At 35.9% G+C, this 24614-nt stretch overlaps 1 protein-coding gene across 1 annotated transcript in view; it reads right to left on the bottom strand.

Annotated features, from left to right (window-relative positions):
- Window positions 1–24614, bottom strand: part of ERCC6L2 (ERCC excision repair 6 like 2) — a 57439-nt gene that overhangs the window by 4961 nt on the left and 27864 nt on the right. Inside the window, exons 10-17 of the mRNA XM_069881155.1 lie at window positions 24351–24422; window positions 23037–23182; window positions 18422–18517; window positions 17614–17713; window positions 13143–13295; window positions 11525–11605; window positions 9299–10487; window positions 8510–8664 (exon numbers count right to left, since the gene is read on the bottom strand). Of these exons, the coding sequence (XP_069737256.1) occupies window positions 8510–8664; window positions 9299–10487; window positions 11525–11605; window positions 13143–13295; window positions 17614–17713; window positions 18422–18517; window positions 23037–23182; window positions 24351–24422 (1992 nt within the window). The remainder of the gene's footprint in view (window positions 1–8509; window positions 8665–9298; window positions 10488–11524; window positions 11606–13142; window positions 13296–17613; window positions 17714–18421; window positions 18518–23036; window positions 23183–24350; window positions 24423–24614) is intronic.

Here is a 24614-nt window from a genome sequence, read left to right as displayed (position 1 = left end):
TTCACTCTTCAGAACTTCAAGCAAGGCAAAAGAGAACAATGTTAATCTTTTTAAGTACAGCAAGATGAAAATGCATGGGAGAGCAAGTGACCAGACGCTAGGACCAAGATGAGTACAGAAAAAAGGAGAAAGAGGTTGAGAGATACAAAGTTTTTTTAACATCTCTCATGTTTGTGGCCATTCAAGCCACCATACTCAAGAGGATAATGAACTTCCTTCAAAAGCCTGAACTTGAAGTTGAAAACATGCTTGCATAATTATTCCTCAGCCATAGTTGTACTACATGTAAGCATCTCCCTCTCTTTTTCTGGCTGACTACCTAAAGTATCACTAGGTAAATATCTTGCCAACTACTGACTTTCAGCAGGCAACAACTTCCTCTTGCTTCTCCACTCACAGTTGGGACAGTGTTAACATACTTTTCAGGTATGCATTAAACCACTGCTGCCAGATATCCAGGATATTTTCCATTGCACAGCTTCATTGTTTGTTTTCATTTCTAAAACAAACAAGAATGGACTTCTCAAATCTCTTAGCTGCTTTCCCATCACTAAATCATACAAAAGGATGAAACAGTGAATCCAGAATGACTGTCCTCTTAAAACACAGCTTGGAAGAACAGAGCAAACCCGTATGCCATATTCTATGTTGTATTTTCCCATTGCCCCAAAACCCGAGAAAATACATGACTTTTGTGATATATTGTGAGTTGCAGTGGGGTTTAGATGACTTATTTTTATCAGGTGATACTCACTGATTTACAGTGAATTTATCTACCCAAATTATAATTCTAAATCTCTTTTCTCTTTATAGTTTTTTGTTTGGTTTTTTTTTGCCAAATTCCTCTCACTTCCTGGAGCTTTACCCATAATAAATATGAATTCACATAGCTTTTCTATATGGTTTTCTTGAACAAATATTATTCTTAGATATTGGTTTTATTTTACCTATGTTTCGTCTACTTGTCAGGACATACATAAATACCCTGAAAAGTTTGCTACGTGACTATTCACTCTTGGTGTTGCTTCCATCCCTCTTCTGCACATACATATGTCAAACAAGAATTTCTTCCTAAATTATTCTGCATGCCAAGGAATCCAAAGTATAATAGTGTCCACATAGAACTTCATGTACTTTCCCTAAAAATAAGATCCACGTGGTCAAGACAATGAAAAAAACTCACCAAACAATGAGAATCTCTTTCACCTGATTCTTAAATAAACCAGAATTTATTTTCTACTTAGAGAAGATACACTACTGCACAGTAGTCTCACAGACTGGATTTGTCTATTGTCCTAACAAAATAGGATTGCAGAATGAAAATTATGGGTAATTGCATAGCTAATGGTCAGCACCACAACTGCCTTAAAAAATAATGCTAATCTACCTTAAAATTTTAGAATACTTAAGCACAATCACACTTATTCTTAAACTTTCTGAACTAAACAAAGCTACTCAAGATGTTGGCTCTGGAATATAAAGGTATCTAATATTATATTGTATCACAAGAGACCAAAAGCAGAACTATCCTTCAAGCTATGAAAAATGTTAGCCTTATTCTGGGTCCAAATTACTCCTCCAAAACATTCTGCCAACACCAAGAGACCAGTATTTAGCTATAATGGATAAAAGTAAAGAGATTTTATCAGAATACTATGAAGTTATTTTCCTCTGGTTGTCATATGTAGCTCTTCTACCTATCTTAACCGAGACCACGGACATCCCATAAATTCTAATCTTTCCCTTGGTAGTAGAGACTAGAAGTCAACTGAGGATGCATTGTGTTCTGTTTCACACTTCTGTTTCTTTCCCAATCAGGTAATGGAGTAATAATTTCTCATTGGGAGCAGTTTTATTTAATTTGTTGACTCTATCAAAAGGAACTCCTCTCTGCCATTTCAATTTCTTGCACCAAAAAATCTGACCTTAAATCAATATAAATCAGCCTGTCTCAGAATTCAAAGCTAAGGTAATTTTCTATTTCAGCACAAGCCTGTGGACTTGCACTTGTCTTCTTTCACCTTCTCACCCCTCCATCAAATAGCAGCAAAACCAAAAGCCATGCACACACACCATAATGAATACTCAACTATATGTGTTACAGAATGCCATCTATTAACTCACTGCATCAAAAAACCAAAAGCCACACTGAAATGGTTAATTCTCTTTTAAACTGAAACTGTAAATTCAAAGCAGCATTACAGGCCACTCAGTTGGGAACAACTATTTTAAAACTGAACAGCATTCCTCATCCTAGAAAAGCAAAGATAATGGAATGTTATCTCCTAAAGCCTACTCTTTGTAAACAACTATCTAAACTTGTTGAATCAGAAAGCTGTACAAACACACTGCAATCTAAGTTACTGTAACTAATAGAAACTTTTTGTTTAAATAATCTACAAGATGTCAGTGTAATACAAACATGATATAGAGGAGTTCTTAATAACACAACTTTTGTATTTACAGTATTCTCAACCACACTTAAATCTGCACTGGAGATACAAAGGGCATGTTTTTTTCCTAGGCTGACAGCACACTTAGTTCTCTCATTTACACCACACTGCAATAACATAAAGAGGGGTTTCCCGTTAATCCAGGTTCTACTACAAAGCATCCCATTATTTCTCTGTCAAACACTGGCAAAAGCATCAAGTGTCTATCACCCGATTCAGAGGATTAAGTCTTCTTTAATAGTGCAATTCTTGTACCAATTTATAAAAATACAGATATAGTTTCTTAGAGCTGGTCACAGTCTGTATTTTGGCCTGAATTCATGCCGCAGAGGTTGAATATGACAGCTGGCAGAAAGCTGAGGGGAGAACACATCCTCCCCCTTTTCAGTCACCACATTTTGGTTGCCATAGTGATTAATCCTCAGTTGAATGGCTGTCTTTGTACATTTCTTTTCAGTAAAACTTTAAGTAAACTTAAGTTGAAAACAGCAGTTGACTGAAAAAAAAAAGGGACTCCACATATTCAACAGGTACAGTACAAGTTCTTGTGTCTAATACTTTTCCACATATTAAAAAGTGCAAATTAGCTTTAATGTGAGACATCATCAGTTTTTCAAATTTAGTATGTCCTGCTCCCATTTCTACTCTTTTTTGTGAAGTCTCCAACCCTTCTCCAAAGTCTTCCCCATGCACTAACATCCCCCACCCCAAGATTCTTATTGAAGAAATATTACACAAATTCAGTGTTCAAGGAACTAAAGAAAGCCCATTCCAGACTTCTGTACTCACATAAAACATTTTACATTTGCTGATTTTGCCAGTTTACACAGAAATTAGTTATGAAATTAATTAAATAATGCAGTCATTTACTTCAGAATAGAGTAGAAACATTAAAGGAAGATATTTAATATAGCCTCTGGGAGGTTTCTATTTCTTACAGTAATTTAGGAAAAGTTTCACAAAAAACAGTGGAAATCACCTCAAAACCAAAGTAACAGGTCCTGCACTGAAAACCTATGAAGACGCTTTCAAAGCTGGAAGTTACCCGGAGAGTCAAAACACCTAAAACCTTTAAAAATACTTAGTAGACGACTAAGATTTTGGAGAAAAAGTTAACACTTTAATTTTTCCAAAAAAAATGAATAATGCCAGCATAATATTGAGCAAGATATCACATGAATCACTCAAGACTTATTTTTTTACTGTAAAGCTGAAATATGTGAAGGTGCACTTTGAAAACTGTAGCACAATTTTAAGTCCACCATATCCAGTCAACAGGTACATTTAACATTTTCTTTTAGAAGCTTTTGATTTCATAATCCTTCTTTCTGTAGTTACACAGCATAGATGAAAAACAAAATGAAGAACCATCTTCTTAAGAGAGTAATGGAGTAATAGAGAATCTTCTACTGTTTTCAAGAAAAACCAATTAATTTTTAATCAAGTCTATTTCCACACAGGTGCAAACAGAAGACTTGAAACTAAAATGCAGAGCAAAGATGACTCAATGACATTAAATCAGCCTAAAACCAACACACAAAATTACACCAAAAAACTTACAAATTCCAATAAAATAATTTGTTTTATCATCTTCTTCACTAGGACTTCTACACAGAAGACTAGAAAATCCTTGTTACTAATTATCTATGAAATAGCAGATGAAGCATATTTTGTAGTCTTATTCATAAGGTAGGAACAAATGCCAGATCTCAGTAATTTTTAATGGAGCGGACATCTGCTGCAGTAAATGACATGCATTTTAAGCCCTCCGATGTTCAGAATACTGAAGCCTAGTGTGATTCTCTCTGCTTTGTGGTATCACAGAACTGACCATAACTTCTGCTGTAACCACATAAAAATGTTTAGTCTTTTTAAGTACCTCCCTGATTATTCTTGCAAAATATAAGCAGATATCCATTGCTGCAGATGACTATTTATGAAAGCTCCCTTTATAACAATAGAATAGTATCTGTCTTCATTGAAAATGCTGGTTTAACTCAACTACAAAATCTTCTCCCACTTCCATGCCATTCCATGGACCATGATAGAGAATGGATTCCCAAAACCACTATTCTAGTTTCTTCAGGATCACACGATAAAACTTTTCACATTTGTTTGCTCCTACTGTTGTGATATACAAACGACGTTCAAAGATATCTTTCTTTAGTTCAAATGTTGGTCTCATATTGACTCATGATATTCAACCAAGATATGGTTCATTCTTTTGCTTGTACAATTAATGCATACTTTATACTGTTACTTTTACCACTTTTAGATTTTTATCTCATCTTTCACAGCTGTTAAGTTGTGACAGAGTTCAGATGATTTATTTTTATTTCTTGATGGCAGACTTCATATGCTGACTGCTGTTCCAGAACTATTTTCAATAGTCCTATAGAATTTATGGAAATACATACGAAACAAGCATGCAATATAGTAAACATGAATATTCTAGCTGAAGTAGTCCATTTACACAATTCCTTTTACAATAAAAAAAAAATAGAGTGCAACTGTCCTCCCTACCACCTCAGGAGAAGGAAGAGTTAAAGGCTCTGCAGTCTTGAAGCCATGTAATAGGACTGTTATGCAACCTGGAGCACAAAGCAAGCAAAAGCAGAAGTAATAGTAGCAAGACCTATTTCTCATAAAAAGAACAAAGATTTTGTTCCCTTAAGCCTTTAATGGAACAAAACAATAATGCTTCAGAGAAAAGCTGGGTATATGCATACTAAACACAGGTAACATTAAGGACACAGTGACTACTTGCTACTGGATAAAAAAGATACACTTGACTGAAGACTATAGTTTAAGAGAAATTTGACTCTTTATTACAACAGTGCCAACAGTCCAGATGTAATACAGACCTCCCAAATCAAATTAAGGAAAGAGAATATAACCAAGACAAACACCTTTTCTTACCTCCAAGTTAAAATTTTACACTTTTTATCACCAACTTAAATCCAAGTGTACTTATTCATTAGTTATTTTCTTAAGTAAGATGTTCTACATACCTTCAAAGTTCTCTGTTTAAAAGCAAAACTCCCTGCCTCCCATCCCTTCTAACCTGGCTCTTGGTGATCTTCATCCCATGCAACCTCTTTCACTTTGAAGGAAGAGTCCTCACAGGTCTTGCTGTCTGCTCTGTTTTCAAGTAGTTTTTACAGCTCAAGTGACTACGTTAGACTCCTTGCTTCAGTAATAAAGGAAGGATTAATAAATCTAATTTATACTCCCATCTACTGCAGATAGAAAACTAGGAAGACAACTTCTATTATATTGTCTTCCAGCAACTTATTTTTGCTGTTACTCATATTCACATCTTTTCCATTAATCAGCTACTGAAACTAAAGAACTTAACCTAGGATGTAAAATATTACGGCACTTAAGTGAACCCAAAACTTTGATTAGACGACTAGTCAATAACAAGAAATAAATAGAGAGTCAATGTTCTTACAAGAGCTTATCTTAATTGATTACTTGTGCTTATTAGTTACTACTATTACTTACATTATTATGCCTGTCATTCTAGATTCATATGTAACCAGGAAGTAAAAATGTTTTATTCAGCCTTCAGCCAAGACCTGTACAAAAAGCTGTATTATCCAAGTTACAGCTTGTCCATTTCAATAGAATACTTTGTTAGTTTTTAACTGTTCTTGCACTTCTTTCCCAGAGATAATTAGTCACTTCTCGAAAAATGTACTTGAACTTTAAGTCAGAAATACATTATTATAGACCAATTGCAGAGCAAAATCAAAGCAGGAAGACAGAGTTGTCATTGGTGTAATGAACAGCACAAAGGGTATTTTACTTTTGTGCTAAAGAGAGCTACCTATGAAAAGAAAGGAAGAGATACTTTTTTGATCACTACTGCTTAGAAATGGGAGAAATTAAGTAAACCTGCCTTAAAATGGGCATAAATATTGCCAGGGCATTATTTAGGCACCTTCACAATACTATCAGAAAGAGTGACAATATAAATACACTACAAAAAAAGCTTTCTAACCAAGAATGTCATCGATACACAGTGTGAACAGAAACAGCTACACAATTTCTGAGGGACAGCTAGAACAATGACACTAGAAAGTAACACCAGTGAGAAATTTCAGCTGACAAAAGTTTTGGTTTCCTTTCAATAACTATCAGGCTACAATTAACATTCCAGTATTTAATGCTATAATTTTATTTACCAAAAATAATGATGAAAATTTAAACTGCATTTTCAATGTTCATCTGTATTTTTAATATTATGTATAATGCTAATTTAACCTGTTGAAAAACTTCTTTTCAAACTTAACTTGTAATCAGCATTCTCTTCACAGCACAGTTAGTTGCACTTACAGTGAATATCTTAACTTAGACTTATGGCAAATAAGAGAAAAATGACCACAGTAAAAACTGGTGGCCAGAAGAGCAACAATGATCATGTTTTTCATAAAACACCTTTTAAAATAAAAATAAAATATGAAGGAGGAAATAGCAGCAATGACATTCTAAATATATTATATTTCTAAATTGTCTATGAAGTTCTGGCAACACTTTTTTCAAGTTGAGCAGGCAAATTCAAAACTCCACATCTAAAAACAGGCAGCCATCTAGGCATTATTTCTAGATTAGTGTCTCTATATCACAGAAAGAACAGGGAGCAAAGGAAAAGGCAGGCCCTTCCATAATTATTGATGTTTTCTTCCTGCTTAAACCTCCAAGAGCTGATACTACTGTTGCTTTTGAGTGGAAAATAGGTATCTTAGAAAAATTGACTGACAAGTTAATCAAGAGAGGTTAATTTGTTATAGTTGCAGTCAAACAAACTCTAAATAATGAGATGTAAGTTACATGAATAATACAAATGACTTCCACAGGCTAGTTTTGAACATAGGTGGATCAACAGACATTTATTCAAAGTACTCTCTTCAAAGTTTTTTCATTTTTGTTTAGTTTTATTAATGTTGTCAGCCATTGCCATTAAATAAGGATTCTTCTACACCATTCTTGAGTATTTTTCATCAACTCTGCTGTTAATAAGGGACATTCTAATGCAAATTTGTTAGAACTGAAAAGCCCTCACTTTTACTGGATGGCCTGGTTTGATCTTCCTAGTGCAAAAAATTCTTTGGCATCCCTGCTAATTGCTTAATTAAATACAGTACAGCAACAACACTGGAGGAAACTTTTAGGCACTGCAGACAGAGCTTTCTGTCTACAACTTCTATAGCAACTGCTAATATGTTTGTAAAGACTAAACTGCGTGTTCACCAATTACTTATTCTGTGGCTGTGGTTTATCTTAAAATCAGTCTAGGAAAAGTTTATTACAAGGCAAACAAATGTTTATTACAAGGCAAAGTAAGTGTCCAAATAATTACAGCAGATTAAAACCACTACATAAAAAGAACAAAAACCTGGAAGCTGTACCTGAATTTATTCCAGATTTGTTTGTACTCCAAATGTAATTAAACAAGATGCATGACAAACAAGAAGCTTAAAACATCTGTTCCTGTAGATGAGCACTCCCAGTAAACTCAAGTTTTACATTTCAGACATTAAGCATAGACAATAATGACTATTACTTTAAGCCGTTATAATAACTGCATGTGTCCACCCCAAGAAAAAAAAAAAATCTGCAAACTGATTTATGTCTGACTTCATACGCCACAGATATTCTGGCATGTACTGTGGCAACTGGGTTTTTGTTAACATGATCCAGGACAAACTGAAGTTGTATTCAAGCCCCAAATCAGAAAAGCATGGTACAGAATTTGTTTTCAAACACTCATCCTTAATCTTACTATTTTTGTCAGAAAAATCTCAGAGGGTACCCCACAGCTTAATTCCCAAATGTTTAAGAGCTGGCCAATGTTAAAAAAAAAACCCAAACCCAAACCAAAATTCAAAAGTAACTTATTAGACTTCCATTTAAGCCTCCTACTCCCATCTTCAGTGGCTTTGATCATTCATGGTGGCCATTAATAGAAAAATAAGTTTGTTAGAGCTTTATAAGATGAAAAATGAGGATAAAACCAGTAAAAACAACATTTCCCAAACATTTCTCTTTACCTTGGCACTACAAACTGCTATATTAGCAGGGAGCTGGGAAAACTGCTTCAACTCAAATACATCTCGCACTGCCCACCGGCTCAAGTGATTCTCGGCCTTGCTGGATCCAACCACATTCTGATTTGAATGAATATATGCCACTTCTTGAACACCATCTGATATATTAAAAGAAAGATATAACAAAAAATTCATTCCAAAACCCTGAACATACAGAAAGGCACTGAAGAAAGACACTGTGATTTTTTTAAACATGAAAATTGTAAAATGTTAATTTCATTCAGTACTAAGTTTCTCAGCTCTATGAAATGGAAAACAATCAGACTTGTTCAGATTTATACAGACAGTTTAGTATTGCTTCCATTTCAGTGCATTTTTCAGATGGACAAATCAGAAGTTTCAAAGCAGCTATGATTTAATGGCTGTAATATTAATGCTTAAAGTTAAGTCTAACAGAGTCAAGTCTTCTACGTGGTATTTCAAACTCCAAAATCACATAAATCAAAACTTGTGCACGAAAAAAACTAACAGCCCTGTCAAGATTAAGGTTTTACAGTCCAAATATTTAGATTTCTGAATTCTTAATAAATCTATTACAAAGCACCTCATAAGACAGAAAAACAAGGCTAATAGGTAAAAAGAAATATACATTACTAAATAATTCAGCAGAGCATTTATTAGCATCTTGTAATCAAAACATGTATAGCAAGAAGAACTTAAAACCTGCCAATGAGGATAATGCATCACTACATCAGTCAAAATAAAAATCAGAGAAGTAAAACAACTAGTTACCTAAATATCTGTCCACTGATCCCACATTTTGCTCTTGATCTTCAAATTCAGTTTTACTTGCAGAAGTTCTACACAGAGCATAATTTCTAGACTTTGTTTGCCCAACAGATGTATCTTGAATAGGATGAAGCATTTTAGACTCAAACTGAACTCTGCTTCTCTGTCTTTTACACTTACATCTTTGCTTTCCAGCATGAACTTCCTCAACTGGTAAGTTATCTTCAGAAGATGAAAATTCATCTATAATCTGAGAATCACTTTCTTTTATTTTTCTATTAGGCTTCTTTGACAGTAGCAGAGATTTTGAGAAGCTACCTAGTCTACTGTCACGGACACGTCTTTCTTTACATTTCAGGCAGCTGGAAGTTTTTAACTTTCTTGATTCAGAATTAAGGGAAATTTCAATATCATCAGACTCATCACTTATATCACTTGACCCTTTCAGATCTCTTGTGTTGTTTTTGATGTCTTCAAAAGACAAGACTTTGGTAAAATTTGACTCAGTACTATGGAGCTGTCTACTGCCTCCCTTAAATACCAATCTATCTTTTTCTTTTGCTAACCCTTCACAATATTTAGGTGCTGACTTGGAAATTTCAACTTTTTTAGTTGACATGGGTTGCTGGCATGCTGGAACTTGGGTAGGAAAGATGACATCCTGATCCTCTTCAGAACTTGATTCAGTTACAATGACTGCATTACTGTCCTTTGAAGTGCATTTATCCTCACTTTCTCTGTCCCCTTCTGCCTCAGATTGTGGTAAAACAATCCAGTCTGTACTATGCATATCTGGTTTATCAGTCTCATCTGATGATGGAGCAGCTTTTCTATGTTCCAAAACATGCACGTGGCTTTGAGATTTCAGAAAATCACTATGCTTGATATTTATATTTTTTCTTATAGTATGAACATCAGAATTTGAGTGGTGAGAGTTATAATCATTAAACTCTTTGGTAGTTTCAATTTCTCTCTGCAGCAACTTAGAGAATCCACACTGCATTAAGGAAAGCTGTCCTTTTGTTACCATTAAATTATTTGCATTGCAAGGCTTTCTGTTGTCAGTTTTTTTCACAGAAGTTTCCAGAATATCATCATCACTGAGGTCATCAAAAAAGTCTGTTTCGTCTCTCTTTAATTGTGCTTGAATGCTTCTAGGATTTCTATCTTCTTTACAGTCTGGTTGTTCATACTAAAAACAAAAGTAATTTAAAGCAAATAAATTTAAAACACAAAAAATATACAGAACACATCTAATGTCCTAGTGGTGCAGAAGGAATTGTATTGTTTTATGTTACTCAATACAGAATATACAAAATAGTATTACAACATACAATTAGAAAGAAATACAAAACAAATCATAAATAGAAATTATATGAGTGTCTTGGGCCAAACAATTTTTAGCAGAAGAACAATGAAAATAATAAACATATTTGAGACTACATAAGCTGCAAACAGCTAAAACAACCTATGTCTTCACAATCCACGCTCTTCTAGTTGATACTGATCTTGTTGCAACTTTTTGTCTTTCGAAGGTCGTTTGAAAAGTGACTTCATGACTCAAATCTTAATATTGTGTAAATACGTTCATTAAGGGAAAAAAAAATATATCCCAGCATTGGTCAACCTCTGTGTTTACGGGAGCTTACACAGTTTAAAAGAGCCAGAAGTACATATCATTCTGCTCTTACAATTAGTTGAGGTCTATCGTAATCAAACAAAAATTACCTTCAGGCAACACCTTATAACATTTTCAAGCTACAGAAATCCAGAATATAACTCCAAAACTGTGTACCTCTGAGGTAGTTATTATGACAATAATAAGTGTTAAATTCTCAACTGATTTCTTGATCAGAAGGCTGTCATATGTCATGTCACATCACACCATACAGCTGTCACTCCTAAGACACTACAGAGCAATGCTTCAGTAAACAATGCTAACAACAGCATGTTAGCAATTCCTTCTTTCAGACTGAGGATATCGAAGTGCTGTAAAGGTCACAAAATACCCTACTACCAGACATTCAGAATACTGCACCTCAAATACCAACAGTGTGACATTATCAAATGCTTTACTATATGTAAAAACAAGGGCAAGCAGACAATAAAAGATGACAAGTACAATCAAAGATAAAGGCATTACCAGCCTAACAATGCACAATCCACATTTGTCACTGCAGGAACTAGAGACTGCCATGCTCTGGTCTGTAGTGCATAAAGACACCTCACCTTTTCTGAGTTGGATGGAGAAGTTTCTTCCTTCAGCCATGTAGTTGCTGTCATAACTCCTGCTTCTACTCGCCCTTCTCTCTAAAACAATCAAGAATATACAGAATTATGTATCTGTTCCAGTTAAAGGCAAATCCAGCAAAAAGAGTTTTTCTCTTTTCCTATAGAGATACAAGCAACAGAACTACAATCATCAAATCCATAAAGTCTTACATTTTGGCACTTATTGCTCTAAACAGGACCTGCAGGAAAAGTCACACACTGCATAATTTGCGAGGATCTTATGCATATACTGCTAATCATTTTAAACTTTTTTTCCGAAGCAGAATACCTGCTACAACGTTCATATTACCATGTTTTAATTCAGATTTAATTTAGAGAATTTTCAAACATACTATCCTCAAATGGCACGTTCTTACACCACATTGGCTTATGGCTATGCTGCTAAATCACATCCCCCAGCCTCTTCCTACTATAGGCAAAATAACAAAATAAAGGAGAGGACAGAAAGAAACCTAGAATAAAACTGCAGCTTGGAATTCACTATAAGTTAGCTGCAGCATACATGTGGAATAGAAAAAGGTATAATACTGCATATACTTAAAACCACTGTGCATCATATGCTACAGAACCGTAGCCTTTCTAGAGCAAATAAAATTAATCTTAAAATATGAAGCCTAAGCTATTTACTCCCGCCTTGAAACAGTTTTAAATCTAGCATAATAAAATATATTTTATTGAACAGTTTCTCACCACAAGAAGGATGTTGAGGCTCTGGAGCAAGTCCAGAGAAGAGCAACAAAGCTGGTGAGGGGGCTGGAGAACAGGCCTTTTAAGGAACAGCTGAGAGAGCTGGGGTTGTTTAGCCTGGAGAAGAGGAGGCTGAGGGGAGACCTCATTGCTCTCCACAACTACCTGAAAGGAGGCTGTAGAGAGGAGGGTGCTGGCCTCTTCTCCCAAGTGACAGGGGACAGGATGAGAGGAAATGGCCTCAAACTCTGCAGGGGAGGTTTAAGGCTGAACATTAGGAAAAAAATTTTTCACAGAAAGGGTCACTGGGCACTGGAACAGGCTGCCCAGGGAGGTGGTTGAGTCACCTTCCCTGGAGGTGTTTAAGGCACGGGTGGACGAGGTGCTAAGGGGCATGGTTTAGTGTTTGATAGGAATGTTTGGACTCGATGATCCGGTGGGTCTCTTCCAACCTGGTGATTCAATGATTCTAAAGGTTACTCTGTTCATAAAATATATTTTTGTGATTGGAATTACGGCTTAAAAGGTCATTGTAAGCTATTGATTATTAAAAGGCATCTGTGCACAAAGCTGACAAATGAAAGCATCACAAAAGTAAGTTATAGTATGTTTAGCAGGAAAAGAAAAAATGCATCAACAAACTTCTGGAAACTTCTTCCAGCTATTTTTTGATTTAAGGGAATTTATCTGGTTTACAAAGCAAGAAATAAGCAAACCCATTTCATTTAAGGCACTGCATAGAAAGGTACTGTTTAAGTTTCTCTGTTCGTATACGAAGTATTTTGTCATAATTTTGAATGGAAATATCTCATGAAGAAAGGAAAAATGTAAAACTAATATCCAGAAGTAAAAGAGTAAGACTTCACACCTCCAGGATATCTTTGGTAAGACAGGACCCATGAGTCCTAAGTTTGAAAAGGTTATGGATCCCAAAAAGCTCTCCTTGATGTTCCTTTGATCCTTGCACTGCCTCAAAATATCGCTTAGCATTCTCACTTCCAACAACTGCACAGTGAAGTTGCTGAAACAGAACAATAAAAGAGATTTCAGAAATGTTTGCTCCAACAACATGCCAGGAAATTCTGACATCTGCACTACATACACAGCTTCAGTTGAAGTAGTAAGAAATTCCTTGGGGAGGATATTTTGTTTTCATTTCCCTGGCAGATGTTAATGTAACAGATTATGGTATAACATGAAACTGCTCGATTTTACTGAAAGAAAAAATATATTTCAAGTTATTTCATTGTTGTCTAGTATCAGACACCCACCATACACACCACTGACATGCCTCTATATCCTAACTGCTTTTCTTTCCTCAATACTAAATTCTCACTATTTTCACAGTATTCTCAGTCTTTAGCATTGCACGCCTACTTGGTAAGGACTAAATACTAGCCACAAGATTACTCCCACTGATCTCTGAATATTTTAATTATCATGCACTCTGGTTAAGTAGGCTGGACAGAACTGACTTAAAAGTCTTCCACGTGAAAAGGAAAGACAAATAAATAGTTTGTCAATCAGAATTAAAACATTTTCGAAGCCAGGCAGGTTTAGTTGCAGTCCCATGACTGCAAATTTTCAATACTTACATAATATTTTACTGAGTCAAAGAACGTCAAAACCACAGTTTTATGGATACCAGATCTGTAATATTTTTTTGTAACTGTCTCTAAACAGTTAGCAGTTCTTCATTTCTACTCCTAGTTCTAGCACTGAACAGGCATTTTCCTAGACAGCATACCTCTTGAATTATGTAGGCCAGTAACTATAGAGTCATATTCTAGTTTAACTTCAGCCAAACAGTTTAGTCAATCTTGAATTATCCATGGTATTTACAAAATATTATTTAGGATACATATATAACTCTTCCAGGTTTCTGTTGTATTAGATTTCAATTTTATTTATATCAGATTCTCCAACATATATGGCTAGGTCTGACAACGAAACACTACTTAGAAAAAAAATTTCCTAACTGTGCTCAAACATCAATAGCAGGGAATGAAATGCAAGCGTAGACTGAAAAAAAAAAAAATCCCAGATCCACAATTACTCTGTTTATTGCTTTTTATTCAACTTTGAAAACGTAAGTTCACTTTGCGGGGAGGAAGAGCCTTTCAAGAAATTTTATACATGGTTTTTGGAAATCCAGACAGACAACATCATCCAGGTCTTCTTTATGTACAAGATGACCAACTTCAAGAAAAACTCCGTGAAGAATGACTGGCTCCTTCAGAATTTTAGTGAATACAGCTGGTCAGAATCGGCTATTGAAAATTGTTACCTTTTCAGAGACCTTTCCTACTGATATTTGCTGTTGAAATGAAGCAAAAGTACAGAAAAGTACTTTGCACAAGAGAAACTTTAGAACAGAATGCTCTCTTCAAGCTTTTTCATTAATGTGGGTATAAAGAATAAATCAAGCAGTTTTTTTGCAAGGAATACTCCTTTAAGCCTTGCTAAAGTATATCCCATAAAGCACTATAATTGATGCTCCTGATGTGCTAAGAAAATAAACTATTACCTTTTATGTTTATAGACCACTGTTCTTCAAAACCAGTTTTTGGACTTAATGTGTTTGATGTTTAACTAGTCTCATTTGTATATGATTTCAACAATTAATACAATGTCTTCTTCATTTTGAGCTTCTGATATGGTCCCTGAAAACTGCCAGATCACCTGTAAGTTCATCAGCCCATCACCTACTACTTTTAATTTCTTCTTAACAAGTTTACTCTTTTTTTATTTAGGTAATTTTGTCAAGATTAAACAGAACTGATTTTCCTGTTTTGTTTTGTTCCTGCACAACATTGAATTTAAGTGAGATAAGGCAACTGTTATGCTTTTGAAAGTAACCTTTTAAAGTATGCAACACATTACTCAGGATCTGATCTTCCAGCTGCGGGGTTTCTGACTGAAATCAGATCCCATGTCCAAATACTTGGATTTTAGAACCTTTTTCAAATTTGTCACTTAAATCTCTATGAGGATAATGACAATCTGTCTGCTACAGCGTTTCCCACTCATTCAGCCTCCAACCAACTCCTTGTAACAAGACTGCAACAAGAGGGTGCTTGTCACTAAAGACTTAATACTAATTATTTTCTACTTATGGCCAAAAATTGGTATTATTAGGTCAATTAATCAAATTTCACGAAGCTTTCTTTAATATAATACATGGTTTCATTAACACACTAAGGTGACCTCCTTTGCCTTTTCTATGCAAAACATTCTTCAGGACAACTGTATCTCACTGATTTTCTTCCCTTCTCCAAGTTTATAAGCCTATAATGTCCATAGTTTAATTTAAAGCCAAATATTTTGTTTGAGGTGCTGAGGGGCATGGTTTAGTGATTGATAGGAACAGTTGGACTTGATGATCGAGTGGGTCTTTTCCAACCTATTGATTCTGTGATCTTCTTTTTAACTTGCAACTTTTATTGAGAAAAACATGTTCTTATTTCATCTAGTTTCTTACTATACTGCAGCCTGCTTTGTTGTTTGTGGCTTTTTATGAAGCTGAAGTGGACACAGAAAAAGCAACGGATATAATCTCTCTGGACTTCTGCAAAGGCTTTGACACAGTCCTTCTCTCTAAATTAGAAAGATACACATTTGGACTATTCAGGGGATAAGAAATTGGTTGGATGGTTGCATTCAGAGGGATGTGGTCAACCGCTCAATGTCCAGACGGAGATCAGTGACAAGTGGTGTCCCTCAGGGGTCTGTACTGGGACCAGTGCTGTTTAGTATTTTGATCGATGATATAGATAGCGAGATTGAGAGCACCCTCAGCATGTCTGCAGATGACACCAAGCTGAGCAGTGAGGTTGCCACGGTGGAAGGACAGGATGTCATCCAGGGGGACCTGGAAAGGCTGGAGAGGTGGGAAGTGGGGCTGTGTGAACCTCATGAGGTTCAACAAGTGCAAGGTCCTACACATGGTTTGGGCAATCTCTGCTTTCAATATAGGAAGGGGAATGACATGATTGAGAGCAGTCCTGCAGAGAAGTTGGGGGGGCTGGTTGATGAGAAGCTCAACATGAGCCAGCAATGTGCGCTTGCAGCACAGAAAGGCAACCATATCCTAGGCTGCATCAAAAGAATCATGTCCAGCAGGTTGAGGGAGGTGATTCTCCCTCTCTACTCAGCTCTCACGAGACCCCCCTCCTGGAGTACTCTGTCCGGTTCTGGAATCTTCAGCATAAGAAGGATATGGAGCTGTTGGAACACGTCCAGAGGAAGGCTACAAAGATGAGCAGAGGGCTGGAGCACCTCTCGTACAAAGACAGGCTGAGAGAGTTGGGGTTGTTCAGCCTAGAAAAGAGCAGGCTCTGAGGAGATCTTATAACAGCCTTCCAGTACTTGAAGGGTGCCTACAAGAAAGCTGGTGAGGGACTTTTTACAAGGGCACATAATAACAGGAAGAGGGGGAAATGGCTTTAAATGGGAAGGAGGAAGATTTAGACTAGACATCAGACAAATTCTTCATGCTGAGGTTGGTGAGGCACTGGCACAGGTTGCCCAGGGAAGCTGTGGCTGCCCCGTCCCTGGAAGTGTTCAAGGCCAGGGTGGGTGGGACCTTGGGCAGTCTGATTTAGTAGGAGGCATCTCTGCCTATGGCAGTGGGGTGGAACTGGATGATCTTTAAGGTCTCTTCCAAACCAAACTATTTTATGATTCCATGTTTGCATTTACTTACGTTTTGTAATAATTCTATTCTCATCAGCAAATAGTTCCTAGACAATGAATTCATCAAACTATATACTTTGGTTTTACCACTCTTAGGTTTTTAAACCTATCAACATAAGTAGCAAAATTCAGAGACAAGAATTGTTCCAGGCTGAGTATTCTGGCAGACAACATAATTTCTTACATTTATAACAGAAGCAACTACAAGCCTTTTCCCCTCCTTTTATAACTAAGTTTTCCGAGGCAGGAGAGCAGCAATGCCTTCTTGCTTTTCTTCTACAGCACCAGATAGATTTTTGCACTTTTTCTCCAGCCTTTCAAAAAAGCTGCTGAATCAGATCACTGCAGATATAAACCACAACTTTCACAGATAATTTTATAAGCTTATAATAGTTTTCTTCCTAGTATAACCTGATTATTGTATATTGCATAATTAAACTGGTAGAAGTTATAGAATACTTGAATACAAATATAATATTGTTTTGTCATTTGACAACTCCTAAATGATATATCTCTGCTTAATAAGTGACTGCACACATACATCCTAAAACCAAGGTAGACAACAATGTTGCTATAGATAGCTTAGCTTTCAGGCACTGAACTTGCTAAATAAACTCCCAATTAAAATAGTTTGTCAACTTTACCTGTTTATAAACTTGTCGCAAGTACATCATCTCCTCCACAGTTCCCAGGGATATCAATCTAAACACTTTAACATCTTTGTATTGGCCAATCCTATAAGCTCTGCAAGGACAGTTTCATATTAAAAAAACCATATTTTATCACCAATTAGGAGAAGTAAATAAATGAACTTTAAAAAGCATTTCAATAAACCAGAGGTAGTCTAAATCATTTATGACTTGTCTGGTGTTGGGTTTCTTTCCTTCACTTTTTCAAATTTTCCTCAGTATTTCACTCTTTTCCTTCACCCTCAGCCATCCAAGTTTTTTCTCAGGCCTATGCAGTTGAGAAAGCTTCCTACTCGATTTGTCTCCCATCTCTTGAAAAACGTATCTTCCATTGTTTCATCAGTCTCTTGCACTACACACTTTCCCCTCACCTTCACCCCATCTCCACGTGCTCTTGCACAAGACATTTTCCTATTTGCATTTTACAGGAGTTAGATCATGTATTACTTGGGCAATCTGTTCTTTCTTAATTGAAGGCACTCTGCAAGTTACAACTTAATAAACAGAGCTAAAGAACAGGCAGTGTTCTAGATGGCAAATTCTGAGACTTCTAATAGATTACATTCTAAAAATAGTAGTAAAATTCAGGGTTAAAAATAAGAATAACAAAGCTAAAAAGTAACGTAGCTAGACATTTCTTACTGTCTTGTGGACAAGTCAGACTACATAAAAAAATTCTTTCCCTAAGAAAGTTTGATTGGACAATTAGGATCAGAGCAAAATAAGAATGTAACACAGATCAAGTTCTGTATTTTGACTGTACCTGTCAATAGCTTGAAGATCATTTGCTGGGTTCCACGTAGGATCGAACAGTATAACAACATTGGCACCAACAAAATTAAGACCCAGCCCACCAGCCCTAAAAACAAACATGAAAAAAATAGAACTATTTGACAGAAAGTAAAACAAACTTTTTTCAGTGAATTAGGTCCATATCAGCATGCCTTTCTACAACACTAAAAAAAAGAGCACGGTTGAGATATTGAAAGTAGTGGGGTACAGCTTTGTGTTACTGTTGTGTTAAGAAGCACAAAGTGCTTAACCCCTGCTGTATAATGCAGTTGTCTCACCTAGGCAGTAGGAAGACTACGCACAGCATGACTGAGTCGTAACCAACTGTTATCACCTTACTGTAGCAGAAGTACTGATTGCTGCTTCACACTCATTGAGCCCTACCGAGGACAACTCCTGCAACGACTATACTGAAATTCATAACCACTTTTATGCCAGTTATATTGTAGAAGCAGGAAAACTATATCTTAAATAGGAAGTCTGCATTACATTTTACTTCCTCTAATCCCAGAAGATAGTTTTGACAATAATGCTATGCAGCTTCCACTAAATGGTCACAGTCTAGGGTAAATCATATCCTTATGAATTAACAACTGTCACAAGTCCATTTGTAGAGTATGTAAATCAACCATTAAATATATAGTTGGCCACACAGCTGCATATCAGCAACATTCACACGTGTCATTACAAGGGAAAAAGTTACTGTAAGAAAATTGTCTGCTGTGGGAGTAAGGAGTCAAATGGGTACCAGTTACATAGTCTTAAACATTCAATAGCTGTATTGTGCTTTTGGGTGAAGCCTAAAAAGCAGGAAAGAATTTGAGCACAGGCTTAACCTGAGGTAGCTAAATAATGCCCTTGCTGAATCTAACAAAACTGCTCAGTTTCTTCAAGTTTAGCATATCCATAGCTGGATAGGGACAAAAGTGAGGAAAACACCATTTCTTATTAGCTGCAAAACAAGCAAATATTGAAAATACTTTCAACTGGCTCAACCAACATTACCCAAAAAAGAGACAAGTTCCTATACATGCAGAATACTATTGTTATTTTAACCATTACAACAATTCTTTACATTGAAGTAGCACTAACTTCAAGTGGATTTGAAAAACTCAGTCCTCTTCAATTTACCAAGCATCTGGATTTAATAGATTACTTTATATTCCGCTTGGAACAGGAAGTGGGAAAGGTAAAGTTTTCAGGGATGTGGAGACAGAAAGCAAACATTTAGAGCGCCATCCCCTTTCTGTCTTCATGGAATCCTTGTTAATGTAAATACAGTTGTGGCCTCTACCTTCCAATTGTGGCGTTAGTTAAGTCTGAAAAGGGAAAGGATGTGGGAACCTGCCAGTGTTAACAGATTTCCAAAAGATGAGAGCTCTCAAAGTCTGAAATGCTGAATAAAAATCTTCGTATTTTTTCAGAATACCTTACTGTACTTTGGAGTTTGGTGTACGTCTTTTTAGCGAGGACAGAATTCAGCCTCTGACCTTAACAAACCAACCCTGCACACCAAAACACAAATCAACATATTTTTCCAAATTCCTTCCCATAAAAAAACCCAAACAAAACGCCCCAAGATATTTAGAATTGAAATATGAATTAAACCTCAGTGCAAAGCCTTAGTGTCAGTAAAAAAGCCTGACTATTAAAATTTTTTCTTTCATTATTTTTAAATATGCCGCAAAATTTTAGACAGTCTAAAGCAGAAAAAGAATGGCTCCTATACCCTTCGTGGACAGAACAAAAGCAGTAGTTAGTTTGTTGATTGTAAGAATACCTTCCATTTAAAACATAATTTTAACCAGGTTAAAAGTCATTATTGAAAGACAGCCCATGCAAATTACTATAATACAGCTCAAAAAGAGCCCTGTATGAAAATATCACACAACAGTTCTATTACAAACAACAGTTTTCAAGAGATCATCTTATTTAAAACGCCATAGTATTAAACAAATGGCTTATTTTTATATTCTGTCACTGACAACTTAATTCCACAATGTTCAGAAGTTACAAAACAATATTGCATTAGGAAGTTTCCATGAAGACTATGTAATTCTATTTACTGAGGCAAGACTTTTGTTGTTTGAAAGTTCTCCAAGTTTCAGTGAGATCTTGTGGGTGAGAGTTCTTTAAATGTAACTACATGCACATTAAAAATAATTTTTACAACACAGTTATGAAGAATAAGTTAAATGAAGTCTTGAAAGTGTGAGGTAATGGAGAGCAATGGTCAGTGAGAACACTGCAAGCAGAATGGAAGTACCTATTATAGCCTTTACCCTTCCTTTCTTGCAAATAATCATAGATTTTCTCAGCAAGACCAGCACAGGACTGAAGCATTCTGAAACAGACTCTACTTCATGAGCCTTAGAAGTTACAACATATGTAAATCTACTATTCAATTAAGTTCAAGGCTGAAATTAATAATTTATACCTAATAGTTTGATGGAATTTACAAGCTCTGAAGAAATCAATCATATTTTCTCTCAATACACATAAGATATATTTATCCACAGTTATGTTAGACATAGCTATCCATAAAAGCACTATGGATAGCTATATGACTGTTTGACGCTACTATTGACTGCAAGACTTGAGTTTAAGCTATATAGACATAGACAGATTTATATGTATTTTTTACTTGGCTGTTTAAGGTACTATTTCTCAAACCAACCAATTAAAATCAGGACTTCCAAATGTCTATGGACAATACATAAGCAATTCCAGTCAGAAACAGCATTTTGCCTATATAAAAAACCCTGAATGTTAAACAGAAACACTGTATATTCAACAGTGAAGTCACCACCACTGCCTGCACTGTAACCCACTAATTTATAGATTGGAGCTTCCTGTTTAAAGTTGCATGTTAACTGTGCCAGTGGAATATAATGGCAGACTCAAGATCACTATGCCTGGAATTCATGCCCCACAGAATGCATTTTTACAGCCAAAAGACTGTGCAAGTATTTTCAGCAAAAATTAACATTTGGCTCTTTGAACAACAAGACTTTCAGAACACATACAAGTTGACTATACAGAACAGTCAGCCAAAATATTTGCAAGAAAGTACAGACAAAAGAGTATGACCCAATTCTGTCAATTTACTATGTGTTAAGAAATAAAGAATATACTGTGAAGCCCCAATGCTTAAGCTCTAAAAGAAAGGATGAACCTCTTGTAGGGTAGAACTGAGATAAATCACTTTCTGATTTCCAAAGGACTACAAAATTAAAGCTGCTTCCGCTACCATATATCAATCAAGCAAAAAGACAATTTTGCCACCTGTGATAAACTATATAAAGAATTGTAGCTTCTGGTTTTCTTAGTAAACACTGGTTACATTGACTGCAATGCCACTGTTTGTTTCTTCCATTTACTCAGTAAGATGAGAAATACTAAGATCAGGATTGAGACTCATCTCATGCACTACCAGCAGGCATGGAAAGCTCAGCCATCTCTGTATTTACAAGTTCTAATAGCAGAAAGTAAAGAGTCCATCTCTGTTTACCTGACCTTCATTTTTATTTCTATGTAAATTGATGGAAGAGAAATGAAAAGGTTATAACTATACAACTAAACTATAGTGACAGAAGCACAAATTAGAGAGTCTATCCTGATGCTACACATGCAGTAATTCCCTGCTCTCTTCAGCAACAGAGAATAGAAACCTATAAAGGTCTTAGGGAAGCTGATAGCCAGGTTCCACTAGTGACAGATTACAAACAAATGTGTGTAATCAACAACACAAATCTCTCCATTACACTGCCTGCGTGCACCAGAGTAAGTGAAGACAGTTCTGACATGCACTTTAGCAGTCCAAGATTCCATCTAATTTCCAATTAAACAGAGGTAGTGTGGATCCTCCTATCTAACTTTAACACGTACACTTTCAGTAAAGAAGGGCCAAAATTACCATATAGGCAAGAACAGTCTATTTGCATGTTTGATCCAGTTTCACTGAGTTTTTCTCTGGGCAGGATTAAAGTTTTGATTTGTTTGCCTTCTGCCCTTGCCTGGTAACAAACTTCATCCAAGATGAAAGGAAAACGGGACTAAAGATAGAAAAAGGGCAGGGAGGTCAACATATTTTCATTAATTTTAGTTGAACATACTGATCTATTTCAAAAGAATTCAATATCCATCATAAATTGATTTAGCAGATCTGATAAACAAATACATTTTTCAAAGACAATTAATGATTGTCTACAATTCTGATTACATCCTAATTAATGTGCTTAATAAATTACAGTAACACAAAGATAATTTTACAGTTCAATATAGCATTTAATTTTTCCTCATTCCTACAGCAAGTGGAAATTTAAAGCTAGAATTCAAAAGATCTGCTTGTTTCAGTTCAGATCTTAACAATTATCATAAAGCAGAAGAGAAGGGAAGGGAGGAAGTCTTCAGATATTTTGGGAAAAAGCTTCAGTCCACAGTCTATGTTTACTAACAGACAAGAGAACAACTGATTTTCTCGAAAAAGTAACTCCTCACAAATCCATCAAGAAAAATGCAGAGTAACCTATTAACTAAACACTAGAAAGGCAGAGTGAAACAGACTAGAAGTTAAATTTTCTTACATTGTAGATACGAGACATATGGTAATTTCTTGAATGCTGTTGAACTCCCTTACAATTCTGGTCCTGTCTTCTGGTTTTGTGTTTCCATCAAGTCTTCGGTAATCTAGCCCGGATGCCATACAGTATTGTTCCAGTATATCTAGCAACTAGGTGGAAAAATAAGAAAAAAAAAAAAAAGTTTAAATCCTTACTGTTATCTTTTCAATTAACCGTAATCACAGAGGCCATGTTTTTCAAATATGTTTTCAATAGACCAAGCATTTACCATAAGAGTAAATCTTCACCATTTTGATATCAATAACAACGCTCTTCAGCTGTGATTCTACAACACTCTAGGCGATTAAAGTTGGTCTGCTGTGGTCTCATTCAATACTCCAGCCCTGGCTGTCCCACCTCTAAGTGAAGCTGAATCAGTTCTATCCAGTAAGCAGGCAGGCAACTTAAATCAGTTTTCTACCATCTTAGCAAGTTACAATGACTTCAAATATGGTAAGGGGCACTACAGCCAGCACAGAGAAACAGACTGGTATGTGCAGCCAGAGTTCAAAGGGACAGAGTGACAGAGACTGCAGTAAGCAGTAGCCAGTCAACACCATGAAGCACAGCCTAAGTCACATGAGCATTTCACTACAGCATCTAAATATTAAACTTGCAATCTGTCTAAAACCACAATATTATTAAATATTTAAGACTCTGAACTGTCATCCACGCTGTTACTTTTAAATATTTTTAAATGCTACCATTACAAATGTTTAAGTAAAGAAAGCCATATTACAGTTTGCACCATTTCAGGAAAGGCATTATACCTTAACAAGAAATACAAGGAGCAAGTCCCTTAAAAGTGAAGGGACTCTTACTCCAATTAAACCCTGTCTTCAGTTTAAACCAACTAGTGCAAGAAGCGTCAAGGATGAAGTTGCATCACTGGTGATGGTCAAATGCCAACAGAACAGAGGAAATTAAGCCACTTCCAGTACAACACAAAGGTTGTATGACACTTCAGTCGTATCTTGCCATGACACTGCTTTAACTCAAGACATAAGAGCTACAGTATCATGAGCCATCTACACCTAAATACCACAATTTCAAAAAGCTCTAAGGAAAGCAGCAGCATATTACATTTGTTTGCCATCAGCATTTTTATCATGAGATAAAAATGTTTCAACATCTTTCCGGAGTGTGGCACTTCTCATGTCCTTCTCATTATTTCTCATAGTACAGACAAAGGACATGTGGTTCACAGCTGTCACTTCAGTGCTCTAAGCTTCAGAACCTATTGCTGCAGTTAATTGACAAAAATCATATGGAGCTCACCTTTGTGGAAAAGGAGAAAAGAAGAACTTTATCTTTGTTTTTTCTGAAGTGATTTAAAAGCTGCTGAAGGACCTGTAAACAAATGGCATAATATAAATGAAGATTTTATAATATCTATAGGTCATCTCAAACATGCTTACTTCTGATTTCAGCTTTTAAAACAGGCTACACTGCAATTAATTGTTTGCAAAGTGAAATACAGGCATAAGATATTACTAACATAATAAAAGCATCAAAGGTAAGGGAGATGCTGGATGCACACAT

The sequence above is a fragment of the Phaenicophaeus curvirostris genome, chromosome Z, assembly GCF_032191515.1.
Source record: "Phaenicophaeus curvirostris isolate KB17595 chromosome Z, BPBGC_Pcur_1.0, whole genome shotgun sequence".
Classification (NCBI taxonomy): Eukaryota; Metazoa; Chordata; class Aves; order Cuculiformes; family Cuculidae; genus Phaenicophaeus; species Phaenicophaeus curvirostris.
Note: the sequence above shows the minus strand (reverse complement) of the source record. Positions and strands in the feature narration are given on the sequence as shown.